The sequence below is a fragment of the Osmerus mordax genome, chromosome 18 (genome assembly GCF_038355195.1).
Source record: "Osmerus mordax isolate fOsmMor3 chromosome 18, fOsmMor3.pri, whole genome shotgun sequence".
NCBI lineage: Eukaryota > Metazoa > Chordata > Actinopteri > Osmeriformes > Osmeridae > Osmerus > Osmerus mordax.
In genome coordinates this window covers 12,593,504-12,617,059 of record NC_090067.1, presented here as the reverse complement: position 1 = coordinate 12,617,059, position 23,556 = coordinate 12,593,504, and the positions used below count along the sequence as shown (strand labels likewise).

The 23,556-nt window shown below is 43.7% G+C and overlaps 4 protein-coding genes across 7 annotated transcripts in view; 2 read left to right on the top strand and 2 right to left on the bottom strand.

Moving 5' to 3' along the window:
• The window catches only part of akap9 (A kinase (PRKA) anchor protein 9), a 58,399-nt gene extending 57,790 nt beyond the window's left edge, over nucleotides 1–609 (bottom strand). For all 3 annotated transcript variants that reach the window (XM_067256552.1, XM_067256554.1, XM_067256553.1), the window contains exon 1: nucleotides 411–609. In XM_067256552.1, coding sequence (XP_067112653.1) covers nucleotides 411–458 — 48 coding nt within the window. In that variant the 5' untranslated portion in view covers nucleotides 459–609. The remainder of the gene's footprint in view (nucleotides 1–410) is intronic.
• Nucleotides 610–4,130: 3,521 nt separating this feature from the next.
• Nucleotides 4,131–6,280, top strand: LOC136962353 (transcription termination factor 1a, mitochondrial). Of its 2 annotated transcripts, XR_010878901.1 has the most exons (3): nucleotides 4,131–4,165; nucleotides 4,578–5,898; nucleotides 5,964–6,280. XR_010878901.1 is itself a non-coding variant. In XM_067256101.1 (2 exons), exon 2 carries the CDS (start codon nucleotides 4,607–4,609, stop codon nucleotides 5,768–5,770), a length of 1,164 nt encoding a protein of 387 aa, XP_067112202.1. In that variant the 5' UTR covers nucleotides 4,131–4,165; nucleotides 4,578–4,606; the 3' UTR covers nucleotides 5,771–5,903. The 2 variants fall into 2 exon arrangements, 1 of the variants encoding a protein (XP_067112202.1); XM_067256101.1 differs by lacking the exon at nucleotides 5,964–6,280 and having other exon boundaries at nucleotides 4,578–5,903.
• Nucleotides 6,281–8,840: 2,560 nt separating this feature from the next.
• LOC136961963 (frizzled-1-like) lies at nucleotides 8,841–11,631 on the bottom strand. The gene has a single exon (XM_067255482.1). It carries the CDS (start codon nucleotides 11,520–11,522, stop codon nucleotides 9,897–9,899), a length of 1,626 nt encoding a protein of 541 aa, XP_067111583.1. The 5' UTR covers nucleotides 11,523–11,631; the 3' UTR covers nucleotides 8,841–9,896.
• A 4,626-nt stretch (nucleotides 11,632–16,257) lies between these two features.
• dus3l (dihydrouridine synthase 3-like (S. cerevisiae)) lies at nucleotides 16,258–23,266 on the top strand. Its single transcript, XM_067255480.1, has 16 exons — nucleotides 16,258–16,474; nucleotides 17,021–17,108; nucleotides 17,238–17,505; nucleotides 18,274–18,658; nucleotides 18,782–18,858; nucleotides 19,013–19,102; nucleotides 19,237–19,278; nucleotides 19,367–19,519; nucleotides 20,023–20,139; nucleotides 20,877–20,942; nucleotides 21,216–21,326; nucleotides 21,661–21,757; nucleotides 21,972–22,047; nucleotides 22,188–22,376; nucleotides 22,769–22,897; nucleotides 23,041–23,266. The coding sequence occupies exons 2-16, from the start codon at nucleotides 17,029–17,031 to the stop codon at nucleotides 23,111–23,113; spliced, it is 1,953 nt and encodes a 650-aa protein (XP_067111581.1). The 5' UTR covers nucleotides 16,258–16,474; nucleotides 17,021–17,028; the 3' UTR covers nucleotides 23,114–23,266.
• Nucleotides 23,267–23,556: the final 290 nt, after the last annotated feature.

The following is a 23,556-nucleotide window of genomic DNA, read 5'->3' as shown; positions in this document are numbered from 1 at the left end:
ATCCTGTCATACGAGACTATCAACATAGTCAATCACCCGCTTAGCTAGGTTTAACTGCAAGTAGTTACTAGCTTTTATGCCGTGTAGCTATTGTAATGGTAAACGCATCACTGAGTCAGCAAAGCAATCCGGAGTGACAAAGGAGAGAGGCTATCCTAGCAAGCAAGCTAGCAAACCCAGACCCCCAAACCACCGGGCTGTCAGATTCAGGGCGCATGTTTTCTAGGACTGACAGCTGACTGGGGTATGGAGGGAGGGGAATTCTGAAACAGCTGCCAAATAAAACGAATGTTGCCAATTTCTTGTACTAAACGCTTGATATTCAACTCAAGTAATTCCACTAGCACACAACGATAGCTAAAGTTTAGCCTGAAACTGAAGATCAGCTAGCTAGGAGCTTCCATACGTACCTTTGCTTTGCCGGCCTCGAGCTTCTTTAGCCTCTCCTCGTCTTCCATTACCGTTGTCCCTGTGGCTGAGAGAAACGGGAAACGGCTTCATGCGAAGTGTCAGCGAATTCGCCCAACTTTTGCGAATAACTCGTCTTTGAACTGACATGAAATTCTCAAAGTTTAAGTTTCAATTCAGTTCCAGAGCCTGGCATTAGCAGCTGCCCACTTGCTTATAGCCACATCTCAGTCGCCGCCATGTTCTCCACGTAAACACGAGACGGATCATGATGACGCGGCGTAAGTGTAGCAACGCCCCTTTCTATAGATCCTGAGGTCAAAATGATCAATTGACAAAACAAGGAATTTTACTACACTGACCATGTAATGCATAATTTGTGGATAAACATAAGTAAATTATCAAAAACATCTAAACATATATAAAGCCTGCTAAACCTATCTTGATTAGTAACTCTTTACCTGCAGCCTAACTTTAAGGATGTGATAGGCACCACTGATTATTTTCGAAATAGGCCTACTTTTGGATTAGGACACATCAAACCATTTTAGTGAACGGAGGGCCGTTTGTTCCCTATGTAAAACAAATATAATGTACAATTCATACCGGTTGCAGGTGAATGAGGCCTGTGTCTTCGACTGACAGGAGCAGTGCAGCTTATAGTCTGACAGATCTTGAATTCCACCCATCTTCTTTTAGACATCTTAATCTAAATTGCGCTGTGAAAACGTATCCAGATCGCACCTGTGGACTCTCGTTGTTTGGCATGCACATTCAAAAGGACCAACTGAAAGCCTGAAAGTTTGGGGCCGTGAATTATTGATATGCCTAAGGATTACTATGTCAGAGACTGTAACACAAGCACCGTAAAGCCTCGACAAACGGAAACTGCTCTGTATGTCAGTTACATTTACATTTACATGTATTCATTTACCAGACGCTTTTATCCAAAGCGACTTCCAAGAGAGAGCTTTACAAAAGTGCTTAGGTCACTCACTGATCATAACAACGAGATAGCCCCAAAACATTGGGGGTAGACAAAACATGAAACATTGTGAAAAGCAAATAAGTGCCAATCGGAAGAACCATAAGAGCATGTAAACAAGTTACGAATTAAACAACATGAACCTCAAAAAGTGCAAGAGTGTACCTGTAGAAAAAGCAAGCGACAATAATATAATTCACAGCGAGTACAAGAAGTAAAATCAGTTACAACTAACCAACAAGAGCAACAAGTCCCCCAATTGAGTTGGTTTAGGGTTAGGGTTAGCCCTAGGTTAGGGTTAGGTTAGGGCTAACCCTAACCCTAATGCTGGGTTGTTTTCAACCCAGCATATTTTAGAGTGAATAAGAGTCATTGTGTTCCTGGAGGAAACTAAGTACCGTTGTACTCCCGGAACAAGTGCGTCTTAAGCCTTTTCTTGAAGGTGGGGAGACAGTCAGTGTCTCCCCATGGATGGAGGTGGGGAGGTGATTCCATAATTACCAGTTCAGAGACCTTTCATGTCTATTTGTGGTGACAGTTAGGCCTATTTGTGGTGACAGTTAGGCCTATTTGTGGTGACAGTTAGGCCTATTTGTGGTGACAGTTAGGCCTATTTGATGCCGCTTTTTGGGTTGTTTGAATTATTTTTTGTTTGGTAGAAGAGTATGGCGGATTTTTTTACTGAAAGAAAAGAGTATAGGCCTAACCAAAAGGATTCAAGTATCTGCTTCTTTATTGATTCGTCACTGAAACCTCCCTATTTATAACAGCATATGTTAAATTGGTAAATGTAGCCTACGATCAAGGAGGGTTTGCTGGGACTTCGTAACACATTAATTTAAGGTTATACTGAAAGAAAAATATAGGCCTACAGGGTTTACAGCCTACTATCAGAGGGTTATTGTGGGTGAAAACTGTTAGGTGAAGTGCTTCATATCTTACATTACATAGTAGCCTACATTTTTCATAGTTACGCAAGTAACATAGGGCCTACACCTAATATTTTATTCTATTGAAACATAGTGAAAGTAGAGTGCAGACCACCAGAATTAAGCCTTGATTAGATCTTTAATGTGGATGTGGGCTGAACAAGACATAGAAAGTGGCAGAGACGATAATGAAACACGATGTCCTGTCGATTACCGAAACAAAAGGATAGGCTAATACTCTCTCTCTCTCTACACACATAACTTAAATTAGAAGCACCCGCTTTGGACAGCGCCACATATTCACTCTCATCAGAGCCACAGAGGGAAAATCTATTTGAATAATGAAGATAGCGCTGTGCCGTATTGAAATATGTATGAGCGTGTGGAGTAGCTCGTCAAGGAACAGACTGATAGGCTACTTCCACCATATTCTCGAGCTCTTGAGCCTCGATTCGATTGGGACTCGACTGAGGCGCTGGGAGAACACAGTGGGTCAGCTGCCATTTGGACCCTTGATCGGACTATCATGAATAATCTATCATGCCCTTTTATGTGTCTCATGCATGCCCACTGACAGGCTACACCTCAGGGGCCCTGTAGACAAGAAACCAGTGAAATACGTTATTCTTTGATAGGAGATGGATCATTAAGTTAGTAAAGGAAGATTTGGACTGGTTTTATAGCGGATCTGTGCATTTCAGCTTGGTTTACTGTGCCTCCATTGTGTAATAACGTATTATATTATCTAAAGTAGATCAGCTTTCAAAGATAGCGGCATGTGGATCATCCTTACCCTCTAAGCCTAAATCATAGAATCAACATACGACATACCCTATCCAACCTAGCCTAAGCCTTACCAAAGGGAAACTTGTTAACTCCTTTCTCAAGCAGTTAGAGAGGGGTCGCATATTCTGATTGCTGCTTGTCAGATACGGTGACCTCTGTGGCGTGGGCCCCATGAGGGCTCCAAATAAGAAAACAAGTGTCCAGATTATTGTGAGAGGATGCCACAACTACCCCCAAACAATCGTTTGAAGTTGAACTCCTTTATGGAGCAGTTAGAGCCGGGTCACACATTCTGACGGCAGTCAGATACGATGACCTCTGTGGCGCGGCCCCGTGAAGGCTCCAAATAAGAAAACATATGTCCACATTAGTGTGAAGGGATGACAGAACTACCCCAAACAGTATTTTGAAGTTTCGACTCCTTTATTCAGCAGTTACAGTGGGGTCACACATTCTGATGGCCTCAGATACGGTGACCTCTGTGGCGTGGCCCCGCGTCAAAATAAGAAAACGGGTGTCCAGATTAGTGTGAGGGGATGCCACAACTACCCCATTATTACAATGTCACATTAGTGGCGGTGTTGTAATACACAACGCGGACACGGTAGGGGGTCACAAGGACCTGGAGACAGCGCGAAGGTGGCGTAATAGACAACGCTGTGGGTCACAACGACCCCGAGACCGCGCGAAGGATACAGAAAATGTTTCACTTATTTTTCATGAAAAGTTGTCACAACATAGCTGTGGTTCATAATAACCCGAAGGTAGCACAATGGTTAACTCTGGCTATATGATCAACTACGGACATCCCTTATCCTGTCATTGTGGTTTGTGAAATTATATGGTTTGAGACCAATTCAGTTAGAATGTCATTGAAATGTATGACTCTGGAGCGCCCACAAAATGACCGTGGCGCCATCTAGTGTATCATTAGGCTACCATAGGTTTGGACTCCAGTACACCAGAGAGCGCAATTTTCAAATGAACCTGAACAACTTCACCGGGGAAAGTCGTAGCTAGGATGAAGGATACGCTACAACAGTGAGTCGCTAAACAGGTAGGTTTACAGTTGTAACTACAAATAGTTAACCCATCTCTGTAAGTAGTATATTCAACAATTATGTTAATTTTTGGGTAACGTTAGAGCTAGGTAGCAAACAGCATAGTTTACAAGATGAGTTATCACTCAGCACGTGAGACTCCTTCAACGCTTCCAAGTAGTCAACACTGAATGTATTATTGATACGGGCGGCATGGGAGCGTCAACTATAGCTAAACGGGGGTAGATAAAATGCGATAGCTTTACTTTGTGTTTGCAAACGTTGGAATATACAAAACTCAGTCATGTCTGTTACAGTTAGTGTTACCCGTACAGCTAACGTATTTAAAACCTCATTCAGTTTTTGTTGATGTTCAATAAATCCCATCTTCGAAAGGTGGAATGTTTCTAACTATTGTGTGCCCTTTAGGGTTTTATCCCTCGTTTCAACTGCTAAATATGACGTTGTTGCCAGGAGTCAAGACGCTAATGCGACTACAGAGAGTTCCGTTAGGTGCATTCAGACTGCTCTGCACCATATCTCCTGCCAAAGTGACTTCCATATGCCTTCCCAGACAGCTTTGCACCAACGCAGACAGTGGCACCGAGTCTAAGCCTGCTTCAGATCCGGAGAACGAGTCCTTGCTGGAGAGCTTAACCTTCATGGGTGTGGACGTTAAGATGGTTCGCGAGCGCCAACCTGGCGTGCTACGCAAAGTCGTCACCAACGAACAGGGCCTGGCGAAATTCCTCAAGAGCAAAGGCTCCAGCGACAAAGTCATCGCCGGCATCATCTCCCGCTTCCCTCGCGCCATCACGCGCTCCGGTGACCACCTGGAGCAGCGCTGGGAACTGTGGAGAAGTGTCTTCCAGAGCGACGCCGAAATCATCAGCATCCTCGACCGCTCCCCGGAATCCTTCTTCCGCTCGAGCGACAACGACAACTTGGGGAAGAACATCCTGTTCCTGAGTTCGCTCGGCCTGACCTCCAAGCACCTGCATCGCCTGCTCACCTCGGCGCCGCGGACGTTCTCTAACAGCGTGGCGCTCAACATGCAGATGGTCGAGTTTCTTGGAGACGTGTGCGAAGAGCTGGGCGGGGACGACCCGAGGAAGTTCGCCAAAGATGTGATTTGCCGCAACCTGTACGTTCTGATCCGGAGCACCAGGAGAGTCCATGCGAACATCGAGATGTTGAAATCCTTGCTTGACCTGAGTGACTCAGAAATGCTCGATTTCCTGCAAGGATCCGGGGCTCAAATCCTGGACCTGTCGAACGAGTATCTGAGAAACAACTTCATGAACCTTCAGCAGAAGCTGTGGTCTTGTGGCTGTCGCGAGGACCAGTTTAAAAGAATGATTGTTAGTCAACCATCTATGTTGTACATTGGCCCGGAGAATTTAATATCTAAAATAGACTGTCTTTTAAAAGGAGGAATCAGTTTGAAACAGATATTGGAGAAACCCAGAGTTCTGGAGTTCAGTAAACAGAACATTACGGAGCGACTGGAGGAGTTACATAAGATCGGATACGACTTTGAAAAGAGCAGCATTGGTGTCTTGAACTGCAGCAGGAAACGTTTTGATGCCAAGTTACAGAGACTTGCTCCGGCACAGAAATAATGACCTGGCCTAACCTTATTGTTTTTGCACTATTTCATGTGATTACTGTCACTAAAACACCATATAAATATTCACCAAAAAGACATTGTGATAAACAATTCTGATTAACAATGCTTAAAATCAGTAAAGTATATTTTTCCTGTGTGCTTGTGCTCTAAATTGTGTATGTTGTTGGGGGGGGGGGGGGGGGGAGTCATATTCTTCACATATTTATTATACAACAACAAACAATGTTCACTTCAACAGATGAAAACGTAAATGGTCATGTCACTGATGGGACAGTAGAGGGGGCAACCATCTCATTTATGATGGAGCTGCATTTCCCCAGATAGTCTACAGTTATCGGAGCCACTGCACTGCCAAGGGGAACTTCCCACTGATATGGAGAGAGAGAGAAAACATAAAATGTAATGGAATCCAGTCGATTTAGCAACACACTATGCTCAATTGTAATTTGACCGACAGACTCAATATAGAGGACTTATTTTCATGTCTTAAGTACTGCATACCATAAAGGTCATGTTTCTTAATTGACTTGTTCATTGGTTTCTGTATCAAAGTTCACCGTCACCAGAATATGACAAAACATTCATTTTTTCCAGCTACAAAGATGGCCAGAACATGGAATGCCCTGTCTGCTTGATGCTCTCTGTGTACAAGTCAAGCGTGAGAGGTTTGCAGATCACTGGCTGCAGAAATTGCTGCAATAACAGTGAGCCAAGGCATACCTTACTGATTATTAGATCACATAGGCTCTGGTTAACATACCGTCACCTGTCAGAAACACATCTTCCTTCTCAAACTATATTCATAACAAAGCAGTTAAACATGATACATTAAGTAAGTAAGTAAGACTTTATTTATATAGCACATTTCATACAAGAATTGTAGCTCAAGGTGCTTTACATAAAATCAATAAAAACAATAATACAAGTGATTAACTACTGTTTACCAATCACTTTTGTGGTAAAATTGTCTGAAATAAATTCATTCATAAAAGTAATAATTAAAATAGCAACCTGGCTTCTTTGGTTCATATTGGATGAGGGAAAACAGCTTATTGAATTGTGGACGGGAACACATGTATGGCATTGTAGCACATGGATGATCACTTCTGTTAAGGCAAGGTCAGAGGTATCTTATTACAAACAACAGCAAGGATATTAACTCACCCACATCAGTCACCTGCTCACAGACATGAAAGAACACAGAAGTCACATGCACACACATACACACACACAGCAATGTGAACAGAGGACTTATCTCATACCTATTCATAGATTTGAACTCATTTCATCTTCAGAATCCCACCAAAATACACTGTAAATTCTGTGGCTCTTATTAGACACTGCTGCTAGTCTAATAGGCTCTCCTGCACACAACCAGTATTTCAGCAGGATTCATGTACATTCTTTTGGTTCTTTCTGTGATTCATGACATAGCATTCCTGGGTTTAGACCAGCCTGCCATTATCCCCAATAAAGTAATTATACCTTGTAATTTCTTCAATTCAAATGTTAACAGACAAAGCGCCAGTCGACAGATGATGGAGACATCGGAATGTATTCCAGCTTGTAAAGCGGCAAGGCTCAGTTTTGGCATGAGACAGTACCGTGTAGCCGTCTGGTCTGGAGAAGAAAATAGTGGCATGGTTTACGAGCAAGGCACTGCATTGCTCAAATTGTGATAATACTTTAGGTCTCGCTGAAGAATGCAAATGAGGAAACATGAACGAACAATTCGTGCTCTTCTCCATAAGCTGCCTTGTTTCTCATCTTTCTTTTTTTTTTACCAACAGTTGCATTCAACAGCCCTTTTATGAAGTGATCAGGTACCACAGAAACAAGTGTAGAATACATAATGGGTCGCTGATGACCACATTATATATTGTATTAAAATTATGTTTTGCTGACCTGTCAAGATGAAGGTCATATCTGATCAGGAAACATCTGCTTCCTGGTTCACCTCAGGTCGTCGTGACAATAACATTCCTTCACAGGGGAGACCTGCTGTGTATCCCTAGTCCCCTGATGCAGATAAAGACAGAGTAGAGGTCTAGTCCCATTGTAGAGGGAGTCAGGTGGCTGAGCGGTGAGGGAGTCGGGCTACGTTGTCTGTTCGATTCCCGGTCAACTGACGTTGTGTCCTTGGGCAAGGCACTTCACCCTACCTGCCTCGGGGGAATGTCCCTGTACTTACTGTAAGTCGCTCTGGATAAGAGCGTCTGCTAAATGACTAAATGTAAATGTAGTGACTACCTGATATCCTCTGTTGTTCTTTGTATAAATCACCCTTGGGCTGACTAGGGGTATATTAGACCGTTTGGTATATTTGAGTAAAAACTGAATGTCCAGATGAGATAAAAAGGTCTGCATTTATTGGTAAAGGGACATCTTAGGCAGGCAATGTTTCAGTCAAAATCAGCACAAGGCTCAATCCAGTCATTACATGTTTCCTATCCTCTGGGTCTGGACTACCGCTGCCTGTAAAACCATCTCACCGTGACCATCCTCAACCCCAACCAGCAGCTGAAAACCTCTCCTAGCCTACAAGGTGTTTCCAGCCCAGAGTGGAAAAAGATCTGTGAAGCTGAACCCCACTGCCTCATTTATAACCAAGGGCAAAAATAAATAACAAATCCAATAAAAATAATAGCTTTTCCTGGTAATACTATACTTTCAGTGGAGTCTAATATATACACTACAGACAGTTTATACTATCCCCTAACCATACAACCAGATGCAATTCCTTGACGTATTTTCTGGCTGAACCTTTCAGCAACCAGGATGCTGTTGGTTCATCAAGTGCATGTGGATCAGAGAATATGAATAAGATTAGTTGCAGACAGTGGTTTAGTCTGGAGGACACATATAGAGGTAACACCAGCTGCCAATACTCTAAATAGAGAAAAGACAAGCTTGCACAACCTTTCTTACCAATGTGATAGTTTATCCCCAAAATATACTATTGTATGTAGGGCCATTGAAAGTCACCCCTTATTCTTTTGTCCCTGTCTTTGGCTTATTAAGGATTACCCAGACCTTGTTTTTGTTCAGAACATGATCTTTTATTTAGATGTACATGATTGTAAAGGGATGCTGCTCAGTAAGCAATTTGGAAGATAGAAAACAGTAGTTAGTATTAAAAGTACAGGTACAGTTCAAGTACAGTTTACAAACATTGGTGGTTTTCCATACAAAACGTTATAAAAATATGTCTAATATTAAACACTGTACACATATCAAGGTAAGAAAATACTTAAACAGCAGAATTTAGAATATATGAAGACTGATTACAAGCTTGAAAACAACCATTTGAAAATTACAGGTAAACAAAGTATAAAATCATTATTAGAATAGCAAACAATGCTAATGACATGGAAAAGCTGGTTGGTACAAGTGCCAGTGTGTCATTTTACTCTTCACCATTTAATGTTTAGAAAAAAGATCAAGTGAGGGCTCAAGAACAAAACTGAAGAAAACACATTTAAAAAGACAATAGTGACCAACTGCTTTAGTCTCCCAAGTCAGGTGGTGTGTTTACTTGCCTAATGTATCAAACATGGGGACATTTTAACTGTGATTGCACTCACGACAGAATAGACCTACAGTGCTAAGAGTGGCTAACAGCAGAGACAGAAAATCGACAGCTGCCACTTAAATAACCGCACCGACACAACTGAATGTGTGTCACATTAGCCAATGTGCTTATTGCAGAGCTTTACATTATGGAGATAATAGAAGTGCTGTTTGTCTGCAAACAAATTAGCGACGTACATTTCTGTTTAAATATCATGATCTGGAGTTAAATGACCTTTGCTGAGACCAGAAATACAGTTTGTGTCTCCATGCCTTAAGGCAATAGACTTGAGCTTAATACCATTGACATTGTTATCAATGAGGATTTGCCAACTTCAGACAGTAAGAAGTCACCAAAAATGGAACATTTCTGAATGCAATGACTGGCAATTTCACATGAAGACAGAGTTTTTGACAGAAAAAAATGTATTGACTCTGCAATACAAATAGTCTGACTTGGCTACTCCAGTTTTTGTGATGTGTGTGTGTGTGTATGTCACTTTTGCCATGGCTGCTTCTCAGTGTGTGAGCATTTGTGTAACATTGTCTCACACTGTCGTGTCACCCTGTTTTGTGCTCGCGAGTCTTGTATAGAATCTCCTCCAGGAGTTAAGGGTTTTGCTTGACCAGATCCAGAACCCGGAAGTGATGCCCACGACCAGAGTCATCAAGTACTTGATCATGAACACGGTGAAGTCTGGGGACGTCTGAGGATGGTGGTGAGCTGGGCAAGGGACGGCGTAGTTCTTACAAGTCCGACTAACCCAACTCTTTTCCCACTGTTCCCTAAATGCCTGCTCGTAAAAATAACAAGCGATGACGATAGTGGCTGGAACGGTGTAGAGAACGCTGAAAATTCCGATGCGGACCATAAGCTTCTCGAGCTTTTCGGTTTTGGTGCCGTCGTGCTTCATGATAGTTCGGATCCGGAAGAGAGAGACAAAGCCGGCCAGGAGGAAAGAGGTACCAAGGAAAAGGTAGATGAAAAGAGGTGCCAGGACGAATCCTCTCAGAGCGCCCACACTGTTGATGCCCACAAAGCACACGCCACTCAACACATCCCCGTCCACCTGGCCCACCGCTAGGATGGTGATGGTTTTGACAGCGGGCACCGCCCACGCTGCCAGGTGGAAATACTGGGAGTTCGCCTCGATGGCCTCATGCCCCCATTTCATACCAGCAGACAAGAACCAGGTCAGTGCCAGAATGACCCACCAGACAGAGCTCGCCATGCTGAAAAAGTATAACATCATGAACAAAATGGTGCATCCTTCCTTTTTAGTACCTTGGACAACTGTTCTTAGGTCACTGTCAAATCTGTCATTACAAACCACTTTATCCTCGAGCAAGAAACCGGCTATGTATGCCATGGAAACCATGGTGTAGCAGCCAGAGAGGAAGATAATGGGTCTCTCAGGGTAGCTGAATCTCTTCATGTCCACCAGGTATGTCAGAACTGTGAACAAGGTGGATGCGCAACACAACACTGACCATATGCCGATCCAAATCCTGGCGAATTTCAACTCTTCCTCGTTGAAGTACATCATTCCATACGGTTTCGACGGTTCACAAGGCGCACCGCAATCATCATCCCCCATGAAACGATAGTTTAAATACGGGGGTACCCGCAAGGAAATCGGGCATTTAAATTCCTCCTTTACGCTCCTATGGCCGTGAGGCGCTTCTGTTACATCCATGGTGGGTTTCATGGGCGCGCTGTCAGACATGTTCTGTCCCACGCACAGCTCGCCAGCTCCGTGAACGGGAAAAGATTCACAAGCAAGACTGTCCGGCCACTGGAACCCGAATTTGTTCATCAGTGCCTCGCAACCTTGCCTTGCTCTCTCACACAGCGACCTACACGGAGGCAGAGCTTGTTCGAGCACCGTACACACAGGGGCATACATGGAGCACAGGAAAAACTTGAGGTCAGGGGAGCACTGCACTTTTACTAGCGGGTAAAACTGGTGCACTTCCAGCCCCGCGTCCTCCTGGTTAGTATGTCCAAGTAAATTCGGCATAATTGTCTCGTTGTAAGCAATGTCCGTACAGAGTGGGATGGAAATTGGTTGGCAGAAGCCGTGCTCGGGGATGGACATTCCCCGCTCGCCATACTGACTGTTCACTGCTCCCAAAAGTCCAAGAATAAAAACAAACGATATATGAAAAAGCATCTTCCAAACTTTTGATCCTGTGTTGTTGACAATTTCAGCAGTCCCTCCTCACCTCAAGCTTCTGCTACCGCACTCATACACCAACACGTTTGTGAGCTCGCTATTGACTTCGTTTGCCCCAAATGAGACAAAGAAACCCTGTTTAAGATGCATAAATGTTAACGAACATTTACGTTTTGTATTTTAAACAGCAAAATGCACGGAGATTGGCCCCGTGCCGTGTAAATCTTTAGCCATATCCTGTTCGGAACTGTTCGCCTGTATAAAATCCAGTTTCCAGGCAGGCGCCTCTCTGGTAAGAAGGGTGGAGCCTGAAAACAGATGGCACTTTTAGGGATAGTCTCGTTTTTTTGTGCATTTTGTCTCGTATAGGGATAGTCTCGTGAAATTAGCATTAGCATACTGTATTTAAACATCAACGTTATAATATTGAACAGGATACTCTGCCTGCTAAATATGAAACCATTAACTCTTCATTGTTTTTCCTGCGAGTTTTATGGATTCTAAACAGGTAAAAGCAAATATGCATATACAATTACTAGAGATTGGGATTTTTATCAACTCATTCTACCATGATGATATTTGGTGAAATGCAGCACCGTGGCTGCAATAGCTGTAATCTTTGGATGCTGGAGTAGAAATCTGACCAGGCCTGACTCATGCAGCTGGGCCCTCAGGGGGTAGCTGTCAGGGGGTAGCTGTCACCTGGCGGATTAGTGCCCACTGGAGAGGAGGTGTGAAATTAAAGCCGATTGTGGAGTGACAGCCTCACAGCTGGCCCGGTGACCCTGCAGGCTGCAGAGAGCTTACATTTACATTTAGTCATTTAGCAGACGCTCTTATCCAGAGCGACTTACAGTAAGTACAGGGACATTCCCCCAAGGCAAGTAGGGTGAAGTGCCTTGCCCAAGGACACAACGTCAGTTGGCATGACCGGGAATCCAACTGGCAACCTTCGGATTACTAGCCCGATTCCCTCACCGCTCAGCCACCTCCCTACCTTGGGAGGAGGTGTGTGTGTGAGAGACAAAGTGAGAGACAGACACTGACAGAGAAAGAGAGATAAATAAGATTAGAAATAAGAGGTGTTAGAAAGTTAACCCTCTAATATTTACAAGCAGTGCAAAACGTATGCATGTGTGAGAGAGTTAACCTATCCATCACACCCACTAAAACATTGTTTGCATTTGTGGGATAAAACACCTACTTCAGTGCTTGTCCCTGGTTCCCAGGAGTGGTCCAGATCTAGCCTTTAATTGGCTCTGAATTATGCATGAACCCCCTCTCTCCCCAAGTCCTCCCCCCAGCCATTAAGCTTCCAAAATGTTGGAAAAATTTGTTTTCGAAACAGGGTGTTTTTAAAACTACAGAGAAACAAATCTATCACATGTAGTATTCCACTTTTAACAAACAGTCGTAACTATAACAACAGTAGCGAGCCCTTCATAACCTCTGAGCTGCTGAACCTGCGTGCTAGTTGGGTCTTCGGGGTCAGGGCCAAAGGTCATAGGTCGGATGGGTCACACTGTTTCTGCCAGGCCACAGATTCCCTTTCAGCGAACCGGGCGCTGCAGACCAGCTTCTCTGCAGCATGGGAAAGTTGTTTTAGCTCATTCATGCCTTGGAGCAACAAGCTGACAGACAAGAATGAAAACTCTCCCCATCCAATCCCATCCCTGCCACAGCGCAGATATGATCAAGCAACAATGGGGCTCCGAACAGCGAAGAGGCCGCAGGGGCCTTGGAACACTGGTTTTCGGAGACCATTGTGTCAAATCGTATCATACCATTTAGTATTACGTCTCTCATCCTCTACTCCAGTGGTTCTCAACCCTGGTCCTCATGGACCCCCTGTCCTGCATGTTTAGATGTTTCTTGGCTCCAACACACCTGATTCAAATGTTCGTTACCAGGCTTCTACAGAGCTCGATAACGAGCCATTTATTTCAATCAGGTGTGTTGGAGCAGGGAAACATCAAAAACATGCAGGACAGGGGGTCCGTGAGGACAGGGTTGAGAACCACTGCTCTACTCTAACAGTAAATAAGCTTTCAAATGTACTGCTATTTTGCATGTATATTTTGAGATGTATTCATAAAATAATTTCCAGTCTAGTGTGCGCTCTGTCCTTCACCTGTTGGGCGGGGCCAACACCCCCCCCCCCCCCCCCCCCTAATCAATGCAGGCCTGCCGCCATAGAGACAGTCTCCGTGGCAACCCGAGTGACTCTATTGTCGGCCATACACTTTCCTGTAGCTCCTGCCAATCAGAGGCTGGGGGAGATTCAATTGAGAGTTGCTTGTGCATGGAGCCTTGTTAGCCAACAACTGAGCGTGAAATTACCGGCCCTCTATGCCGGCGCAATGAGTCAATTGATCTAAAAAGCCTGTCTTTCATTAAAGGGTGTCCTCTTTAAGGAGAGGTGGTGAGACTACCAGGCTATTTGCAGGGAGAGAGAGAGAGAGAGAGAGAGAGAGGGAGAGAGGGAGAGAGAGAGAGAGAGAGAGAGAGGGAGAGCACATCAGTCTTTGCAATGTGGGCTTCTCGATTTCTTTTTAAAGATTCCATACATTTTTGCTGTAGGTATTTTTGTTTTTTTCTCATAAAAAAAATGAAAAGCTGTAAATAATAACAAAATTACTTTTTTTTTTTTTTTTTTTTTTTGTTCAACCTTTGGAAGCTTTTTTTCAAACCTTTTTTCTAACCTTTAGAAACTTTTTTTTACTACAGACACACGAATAATGATGTTAGCCCCACCATGATGGTCTATGTATTCACATTGAAATTCAGACATTTATTTGAGCCCCACAACTTTATGTATTACTTAAATAGTGTTGCAAATAACCTAAACCCATGTCAGATTGTCAAAATGCAAAAACACAAGAATTTGCATTTTGGAACAGGTCAATTTCAGTTTGTTTTGCACTTCGGGACGGTACTGGGAAAGTGAGGAAAGAAGTTAGTTGCAAGCCGTGGATACAGCATATGAACTGGGACAGGATCCCCCATTCTAACTAGCAGGGTTCCTACAATGGGGTTGACCATTTTGGGGACACTTCATGGGGAGAGAAACAGAACCAAAACAAGCCAGCTGACAAGGCCCCCTACTTTCACCGCTGAGAAATGTCTATAACCCTCCTCAATGGGGCAAAAAGAACTTGTAACAGACAGAGTAGCGACGGAACAAAAGCATTGAAGGGCTGTGGAAAGCAACAAAGAGTTGATGAAATGAATCCATTAGAGAATGCCTGGTGGACTTAAGGACTCAGGGTCTAAATTCAATCTTTGAGGCCTCTGAATTTGAGCCTGGCAGTTTTGAACAGTTGGTTTTGTTCCCAAAAATTTTGAAGTGCTTGCACTTTTTACTTTTAACAACATCTAGCTTTGTTCAGTAAGAGGGGAAGGTGAGAATTGCACCTGCAGTTTTAATACAGGAATTGGCAATGTGTTTTAATGTGATGAATTGGTCTCATAATTACTAATCTTACAATCTCATATGGTTTTTAATCAGTACAATACTCTGTTATTAATTTGATAATCAAGCATTTGTATCTTCACCTTCGAACAAGGACACCTGCGCAAGCATATACACACACAACCATCACAGACCAGACCCCAATAACAATCTCATCCCTGCAGAAGATCGAACCTTTGGGCCAACACGACAGCTTTTACAACAGACTCCCCTCTTTCTCGCCTCGCATTTAGCTCTGAACAAAACCCTGAGTGACAATACTCAAATCTTCTCTCTGAGATTAAACTACCCCCTCCAATTCCTCGTCTCTCGCTCACCCCTGCCCTCTGCCTCTTTTCAAACTGGTGTATGCTAATACGTAGCACCCTCAATACCCTGAAAATAGCTATCTTTTTTCTTCTCCTTTGCTATTTTACATCTCAAGCGGCGTGTCCTAGTCAGTGACAGAAGGGTCCAGCCTTCTAATCCGGGTTGTATCAGGGATCTGGCAGTTGGGCACTGAGGTTTGCCGTTGATTCTAAATTAAGTTTGTTTCAACTATCGTTGGCATAATGCTGTGCTAAATCAAAATGTTGTCTGATAACTTGATTTAAAATACATGACCCTTGATTGCTTTTCTCTCGGTCCCTATCTGTTATCGGTACTATCAACATTTTCACTAGCAATATAGAAACATGTATAGGCCTAAATCTACATACCGGTATGTGCCTGTGTTCCCCAGCAAGGCACATCGGCACGCGCTCCCATGAACGTCTGGTGGGGGAGTTTGTGCAAACACCCTGCTGTGCTTTGATAACGGGATTAATGTAGGAAAATTACCGTAATCTGTAAAATTACAAATGCTATTCTCCTATTAAAAACGATTACCAACGAGGCAGCTCTTCCCTCACTGCCTCATTACCTCCAGCTATGGAGTGTGAGTCAGAGGGCAGATTCTGTCGGATCCTGATTTTACTGTCTATGGTCTGATCCTAGCCAGCGACAGCTAGCCAGGTTTGGCCGTCAGAATACCGACTTTCAAAGGACGGGTGGGCCCATGGGAGGATGAATCTATGAAAAGTAGTAGACGCTCTTCTAGGATAATTTTGCACTGTTATTGACGGTGACATTATGTCTGGTTTGGAACCTCATTGCTTTAAACAGCTAATTAACTTAGGTACTGTGCATAACAATCTGCCAACAGTGCCCTCTGCTGTACTGTCATCACAATTACAGTGTTTACAGGTCCTGTTCAATCATAGGCAAAGGCTACGTGAAAAAAAAGTTGTTATGGATGTTGTTTTGAGGAGGAGGATGCATATTTTTCAATTTAATTCGTTAGCTACTTAGTTTGATTATTTTTGTATTCTACACATCTCCCACTGCGCTAACTGGCGGAACCAATGTTTATCTGAAGACAGTCTACTTTCATCTACACGAACATTAAAAGCGGTGTACTTGTCAAGACTCATGTTGTAGCTACTGTAGTTGTAGACAGGTACAAAAGCTAACTTGCATTGTTGTTGTAACTAACACTGCTTTTAATGAACTGTATAATATGAACGGAATATACTAAGGTCTAACTTTGTGCTGAAAATATAGATTTCTACCGTTGATTTAGTAATGCTCGCCAATGCTGCAGCTAAATATATTTTGCATTCTAGTTAGCCAAGACGTTAGTATTGCTAGCTCTAGCTAGCCGCTGCATTTGACTTTGCCTAAAGTAAACCAGTCAAACTGCAGACATCGTCTACATAAGATAGTCAGTTGACATAAGATAGCATGGATTAGCCTGCTAAATAATGTGAGTTGGCAAACCTGGGAACATTAATGATAGCAACATCCTCGTTAACTCTAGAATACTAGCTAGGTCAGCAGTATTTTATTGATGACTTCACCAGCGTGGTAGTCCGGCATTGTTTGCGTCCCGTACCTCAATTTAAGCACTGTTAGCTTGTTCAGAGGTCCTACACAGATAATTGCCCGGTGTTTTCTTATCTGGATACTTATACGTATAGCTCTTCTACTGTCATACTAACTACAGGATACGTGATGGAGACAAGTCCAGATAAACCCATGGAAAACCAAGGATTAAACGGAACTGTAAAAGGCAAGGCAGCAATCAAATCTCAGTGAGTAATAATTATGTCCAGACTTGACACTCATGTGCATTCAGTCTCTGTCTAGTTTCACTGCTCTAATAATCCAAACTGACAGCTTGGGTGCGTTTCTGATCTGAAAAGTGTTTTTGACCTCTGCAGATTCTTAACAACCAAAGAGAAATTCCACAATTTTCTAGACAATGAAGGGAAGGGTCACACAGGCAAAAAGGTTTGCGATGACAGCGTGGGTGGAGAGCGATCAGAGGAGACGGAGGAGCCGTCGGAGAAGAGAATGAAACTGGACGAAGACGAGACGGAGAAGTCAGGGAAGCCGGACGGCAAGCGACTGAGAGGACAGAATAAATCCCGGCCACACATGAAACCAACGAGCTACGACGAGAGAAGACTGTGTCCCTCCATCATTCAGGTGTGTCTGCGTCTCTCAGCTAGCCTGGGTGCCCGCCCACAACAAAAATTTGGTTGGGTCTGGGGTCGCTCGGTTGGGGGAAAACTATGTCCGAACAAGAGCTGTTCGGACCAATCAAATTGTCAGGGTGGGCTTTATAGGATGATGGACAGATGATCAACAGTAACGTAATCAACCACATCACCAAAGAGCCCTTGGGTTGAGTTTTCAACAAACAACATACTACGTTGCTCTGATTGGTTGTAGGTCTATCCAATTGAGTGAAGAGGCATTTTTTTCTGGGTTCGGTTGAAACACGCCCCATACTCACAGCCCAACGGAGCGGTATCAGACTCATATTCTGACTAGAATTATGAGTATGACAACATCAGGCTATCTCTCAACCTTAAACTGCCAGACTTTCAAAACACTGATTTCCACTCAACTGCTCAGTCGTAGTTCAAGTCTTTTATTGTCAGATTCACAGAACAACACAAGGTCAGACTGGGCACTGAAATTCTTAGGACAAGACAACGCAAAGCAACCTGGCGTAACATAACATCTTAATGAGACCCAACTTTAGTGGAAGGTTGATCCGTTTGTGGGTATCGGATATACCAGCAGCATTGCATGTTAGCCAGCAAGCTAGAGTTTAGTGGTCTGTACTGTTGCCTCATATTCTTAAACTGTAATCTAAAATTCAGCGAACACTGGATATTTACATAAAACCGAGACTTAAGGTCACGGAAATGTTCGTTTACAGTGTGTTCCTTTTTCAAAACTCCTCAGGAGCGTGAGATCAAATGTGTGTACGGCGACAAATGCAAATTCTTTCACGACATCGCAGCGTACATGGCCGCCAAGCCGGCCGACGTTAGCGACTGTTGCTACCTCTACGACACTTTGGGGAAGTGCCAGTACGGTCTCAGCTGCCGCTTCGCCAAGGCCCACACGGGGCCCGACCTCAAGAACCTCGTGAACGAGGAGCGAGTGAAAGCCTTTGAGGGAAGGATGCTAGTTAAAAACACCCTGGATAAGGACCTGCAGTGGCAACTGCGAAAGAGGAAAGTGTCCTTCAAGATGTCCGCCGAGTACCTGAAAACCATTTTCAAGGCCGGTGACCGAGGAGGAGATGGCGCGAAGAAGGGTGCTGTTGAGAAGAAGCAAGGAAATGGTGAGAGAAGGTGGCTGGGTGAGGAGTCTGGCGCAATAGAATAGTGAGAATACAATGTATATGGTTTCACACAAAATGACTTCCATGTTGATAACCATGTTGTCATATATATCTCACAACCAGGCAGCTGCTGTGCAGCAGAGGACTCGACTCCTGCAGGAGAGGAACCAGACACTCCCACCACTCAACAGCCTGCAGAGGTATAGCTGCCAACACGTTAAAACGTTCAGTGTGGTTATGACAGAAAAATATAAGATAAAATGGCAGTCCAAGGATGTACAGTCATAGGACAGACAGACAGAAGTGCAAACGCTGTACAGATGAATGAAGTGTTCTTGGTTTATTTGTCATCAGGCAAGTACGGAAAAGCCAGCTGCAGTGAAGACTATGGGGCCACTGACTGATGCCGACGTGATAAAATTACGACCTTCTGAAAAAAAGCAGGTATGCTTCGCTTGATCTAGTGTAGAAGACCAGTATGTAGATTTGACAGGCTTTTTACTTATACATACATACACACTGTCAGATGGAAGTTCTTTTTATGTTGATAATTAATTTCTTAATTAATCTTCTTTCAGGTGGATTTTAAGGACAAACTATACCTTGCCCCCTTAACAACGGTAATTTTTCTCCACATTTAATCCTGGATAAGACCGTCTGTATTATCTGTTCAACTATTTGAACATTATTTCTTCTTCTCCTTCACAGTGTGGAAACCTGCCTTTCCGGCGTGTATGCAAGCGTTTCGGTGCTGACATCACATGTGGGGAGATGGCCATGTGCACCAACCTTCTTCAGGGCCAGTCGTCAGAATGGGCCTTGCTGAAGAGGCACGAGAGTGAGGACCTGTTCGGAGTGCAGGTATGACTGTTCCTAAAGGGCCAGTTCACTTTTTTAATACTTAACATTTTAGTAAATTATGTTGTGACATGATGAAGGCTGTCAGGTCAGGTGGCTGAGCGGTGAGCGAGTCGGGCTAGTAATCCGAAGGTTGCCAGTTCGATTCCCGGTCATGCAAACTGACGTTGTGTCCTTGGGCAAGGCACTTCACCCTACTTGCCTAGGGGGAATGTCCCTGTACTTACTGTAAGTCGCTCTGGATAAGAGCGTCTGCTAAATGACTAAATGTAAATGTAAAGGCTAATGGTGTTTGTTTCAAGGCCATTTAATGATATGAAATTGACTTTATATTATATTAAAAACTTTTAAATGAAAATATCGAAACATAGATCAACAGATCGAGACAACGGCTTAGGAAGATGGTTGTCATGACGAAATCACGAGGTATATGGTCGTAGAATAGCCATCTGAGGTAAATAAACATTGCTGAACCACATGAGCTGAGGGTGGTTCTGTGTGTCCAGCTGGAGGGGTGCTTCCCAGACACCATGACCCGATGTGCAGAGCTGCTCAACAACAACATCGATGTGGACTTCGTGGACATCAACTCCGGCTGTCCCATCGACCTTGTGTACAAAAAGGTTACTCTCCTTACTATCACATACTTCCCTCTGTACAGGAAGACAGTTGCTTTCCTCCCAGCTTGTTCTGCTGATGCGAAGGAACCCAAATGGCGTTCTACCAGATGATGTCATGGAAGGAATCTGTCATCATGTTGTGTATAACTATCCATCATCATCATCATCTGATAGGCGTGGATGTAGATCAGTGGCCAAAAGTATTGGGAGCGACATACATTTTGTGTTTGCAAAGCTTGCTGGGCCTTGGCATAAAATGACTGCTAACATAATTTCAGTAAGTCATATCATCAGCACAGGGGAAAGTGTGAACTAGTTCTAGCCAGGGGAAATCACTATCATTCTGATTGGATTTTAAGACCATATTTACTGCTGTAAAAGAGGGGACGATTTGCATATATAGAAAATGTTTGCCCCAAAAAAGAATGAGAAAATATAAAAATGTTCCTTATTGTATTCCCGTATTCCTTAGGAACATGTAAATACATTTTCCTCAAATACTGAACCAGCAAACTTTGAAAAAAACACAACATATGTCATTGCCAAAACTTATGGCCACGACTGTAGGTCAGTGGTAGTGATTTTGGCTGCAGATCAGGAGGTCTCATAAACCCTCTGTACTGTACATCTCTTTAGGGAAAAGCAGAATTATGATTCTGACCATTTTTTTCTATTTTAATATTTTATAATGGTTCGTATTGCAGCTTTAACTTTTATTTATTCTCCTCTTCTGTCTCTAGGGTGGAGGCTGCGGGCTGATGACACGCACCAACAAGTTTGAGCAAATCATTCGAGGGATGAACTATGTAAGCTGATGCTCTACACTGTTCTGTATGTTGACAGCATCTTAACCTAGTTAATTCCGCCCTCAACATAGTAAAGAGGCAAGTGTACATGTGTCACGCTTAAAGCACCTCAAATGACATCACGTTCCGTGCAAGGTTCTACAACCTAAAGCACCTTAGATCTGGGACCCTGTAGAATCAGGTGGGTTCTAACCTGAGGTGTGTTTGTTATGCACCTTGGTTAGCTAAGCATTTAGATGACTGTTAAGCTTTAAACTTGACATCTGTCCTCAGGTTCTCGACGTCCCTCTGACGGTGAAGATCCGCACAGGGGTCCAGGAGAAGTCCAGCATCGCTCACAAGCTCATCCCTGAGATGAAGACCTGGGGCGTGTCCATGATTACGGTGAGCCAATCAAATCACATCTGACGTGCAGAGCCCATTTTACAAGCGGTGTCACAAATGGCTTCACCTACACCCACAGAACTAAACCAGCCCTAAAGCCCTCAAGTGATGACACGTCCTCATCAAACTTACGATGCAGTTGACAGAGGACTTTATCGATTGAAACTCATCTCTATTTGTTAACTGATATATTACACAAAGAAGAACCGGGTGGTTTGCTTGTCTTTGGAATGTTTTTAATCGTTTTTTTAATAGTCGCGGTGATAGTTGTAATGACTGGTTCTGTTAGTGTATGTGTGAGAGGTTCCTGTTTGAAGGTTTCGTCTCTGTCCAGCTACACGGCAGATCCAGAGAGCAGCGCTATACCAAGATGGCTGACTGGGACTACATCAATACCTGCTCCAAGATCGCCAGCCCCATCCCTCTGTTTGGTACGCTGGCCTTATAGTACTGCAGTTTTAGAACGTTCAATGCACATTGAAATGAACGAGTACATCTGTTCTCACGTGTGTGGGGAGAACAGTACATTATTGTTGCCGGATGTTTGAAGTAAGTCTAGCCGGCTGTTTTCCTGTGGTCCTTTTTGAAGAAGGAAATGGAGACGGCCATGTTGGGTTCCATCCCATCTATCCTTCCTCTCTGCAGGTAACGGAGACATCTTGTCTTATGAGGACGCCATGAAGGCCAGAGAGACTGGAGTGTCTGGTATTATGTTGGCGAGGTGAGCAAGCATATCTTTTAACTGTTCCCTTTTAAACGGTCCTTGGTTTTTCTCTTCCTGAATGAGGAAGAGATATAAATGAAATTGAACTCAACTTTGTTTCAGTCACATAAAAGTGAAATCCTCCCAATGTCCCGCAGGGGCGCTCTCATTAAACCCTGGATCTTCACGGAGATCAAGGAGCGTCGCGACTGGGACATCTCGTCGTCCGAGCGTCTGGACGTGCTGAGGGACTTCAGCAACTACGGTCTGGAGCACTGGGGCTCGGACACGCAGGGCCTTGAGAAGACCAGGAACTTCCTGCTGGAGTGGCTGTCCTTCATGTGCAGGTGACGGGGGGGGACAAGGGGGTTACAGAACGCTGGCTGACAGGTGTTTTATTCATAGTCATTTAGCAGACACTCTTATCCAGAGCGACTTACAGTAAGTACAGGGACATTCCCCCTGAGGCAAGTAAGGTGAAGTGCCTTGCCCAAGGACACAACGTCATTTTGCACTGCCGGGGAATCGAACTAGCAACCTTCTGATTACTAGCCCGATTCCCTAACTGCTCAGCCACCTGACTCCCTTAGGTGTGGTTTAGGGACTGTTTTAAGAGAGAATGGATGTTTGTTTTTTTGTTGTTGGTTCAGCTGACTGAGGAGTCTTTAGATTCAGGTCGGTGACAAATGTCGAGAGACAAAAAACATGTATATATATAGTCAGTATCTCTGTATTTTAGATACATACCAGTGGGACTGCTGGAACGAGTGCCTCAGAAGATCAATGAGAGGCCGCCGTTCTACCTGGGAAGGGATTACCTGGAGTCTCTGATGGCCAGCCAGCACGTTGGGGACTGGGTCAAGATCAGGTGAGGGTCTTCAAGTGTCTGTTTCCGAAACATAAAACATGTGATTTAAGGAGTACTGAAGGATGGAAGATGAGAAAATGTTGAAAGTATGACTATGCAAATGTAATATTTGTGAATAATTCATTTTCCTGTTTCCTTCACAGTGAAATGCTACTTGGACCTGTACCGAAGAATTTCAACTTCTTGCCCAAACACAAGGCCAATGCTTACAAATAAACTTTAGCCTGATTGACAGAAAAGTTATGTTGTATTACGATAACGTTATGTTCAGAGGAAGCTATTATGTTCCGTTGGGAAAGGGTGAGTCGTGCTTTACCTGGATATGTATTTTGAAAATACTTTTCCATGGAATAAAATGGATGATGTTGAGCCTTTCTATGAGAATGAATGATGTTGTGACTCGTGACACGTGACACAATGAGCTCAAGATGAAATCCCAATTCCAATTGAAGATGGTGCATTACCTCACGGTGAAATGATTTATGTAGACATTAATGCGATGCACTTCCAGACCTACCGATGCAAATATGGATACAATTACATAAGTTGATGGCACACTACACTACAAGTCAAGTGCTTGGTCGAATATGGACTGTATATTTTATGCAACCTAGGTCAAGTGCTAGTGAAATAAATCCTTTCGTCATGACATGTTACAG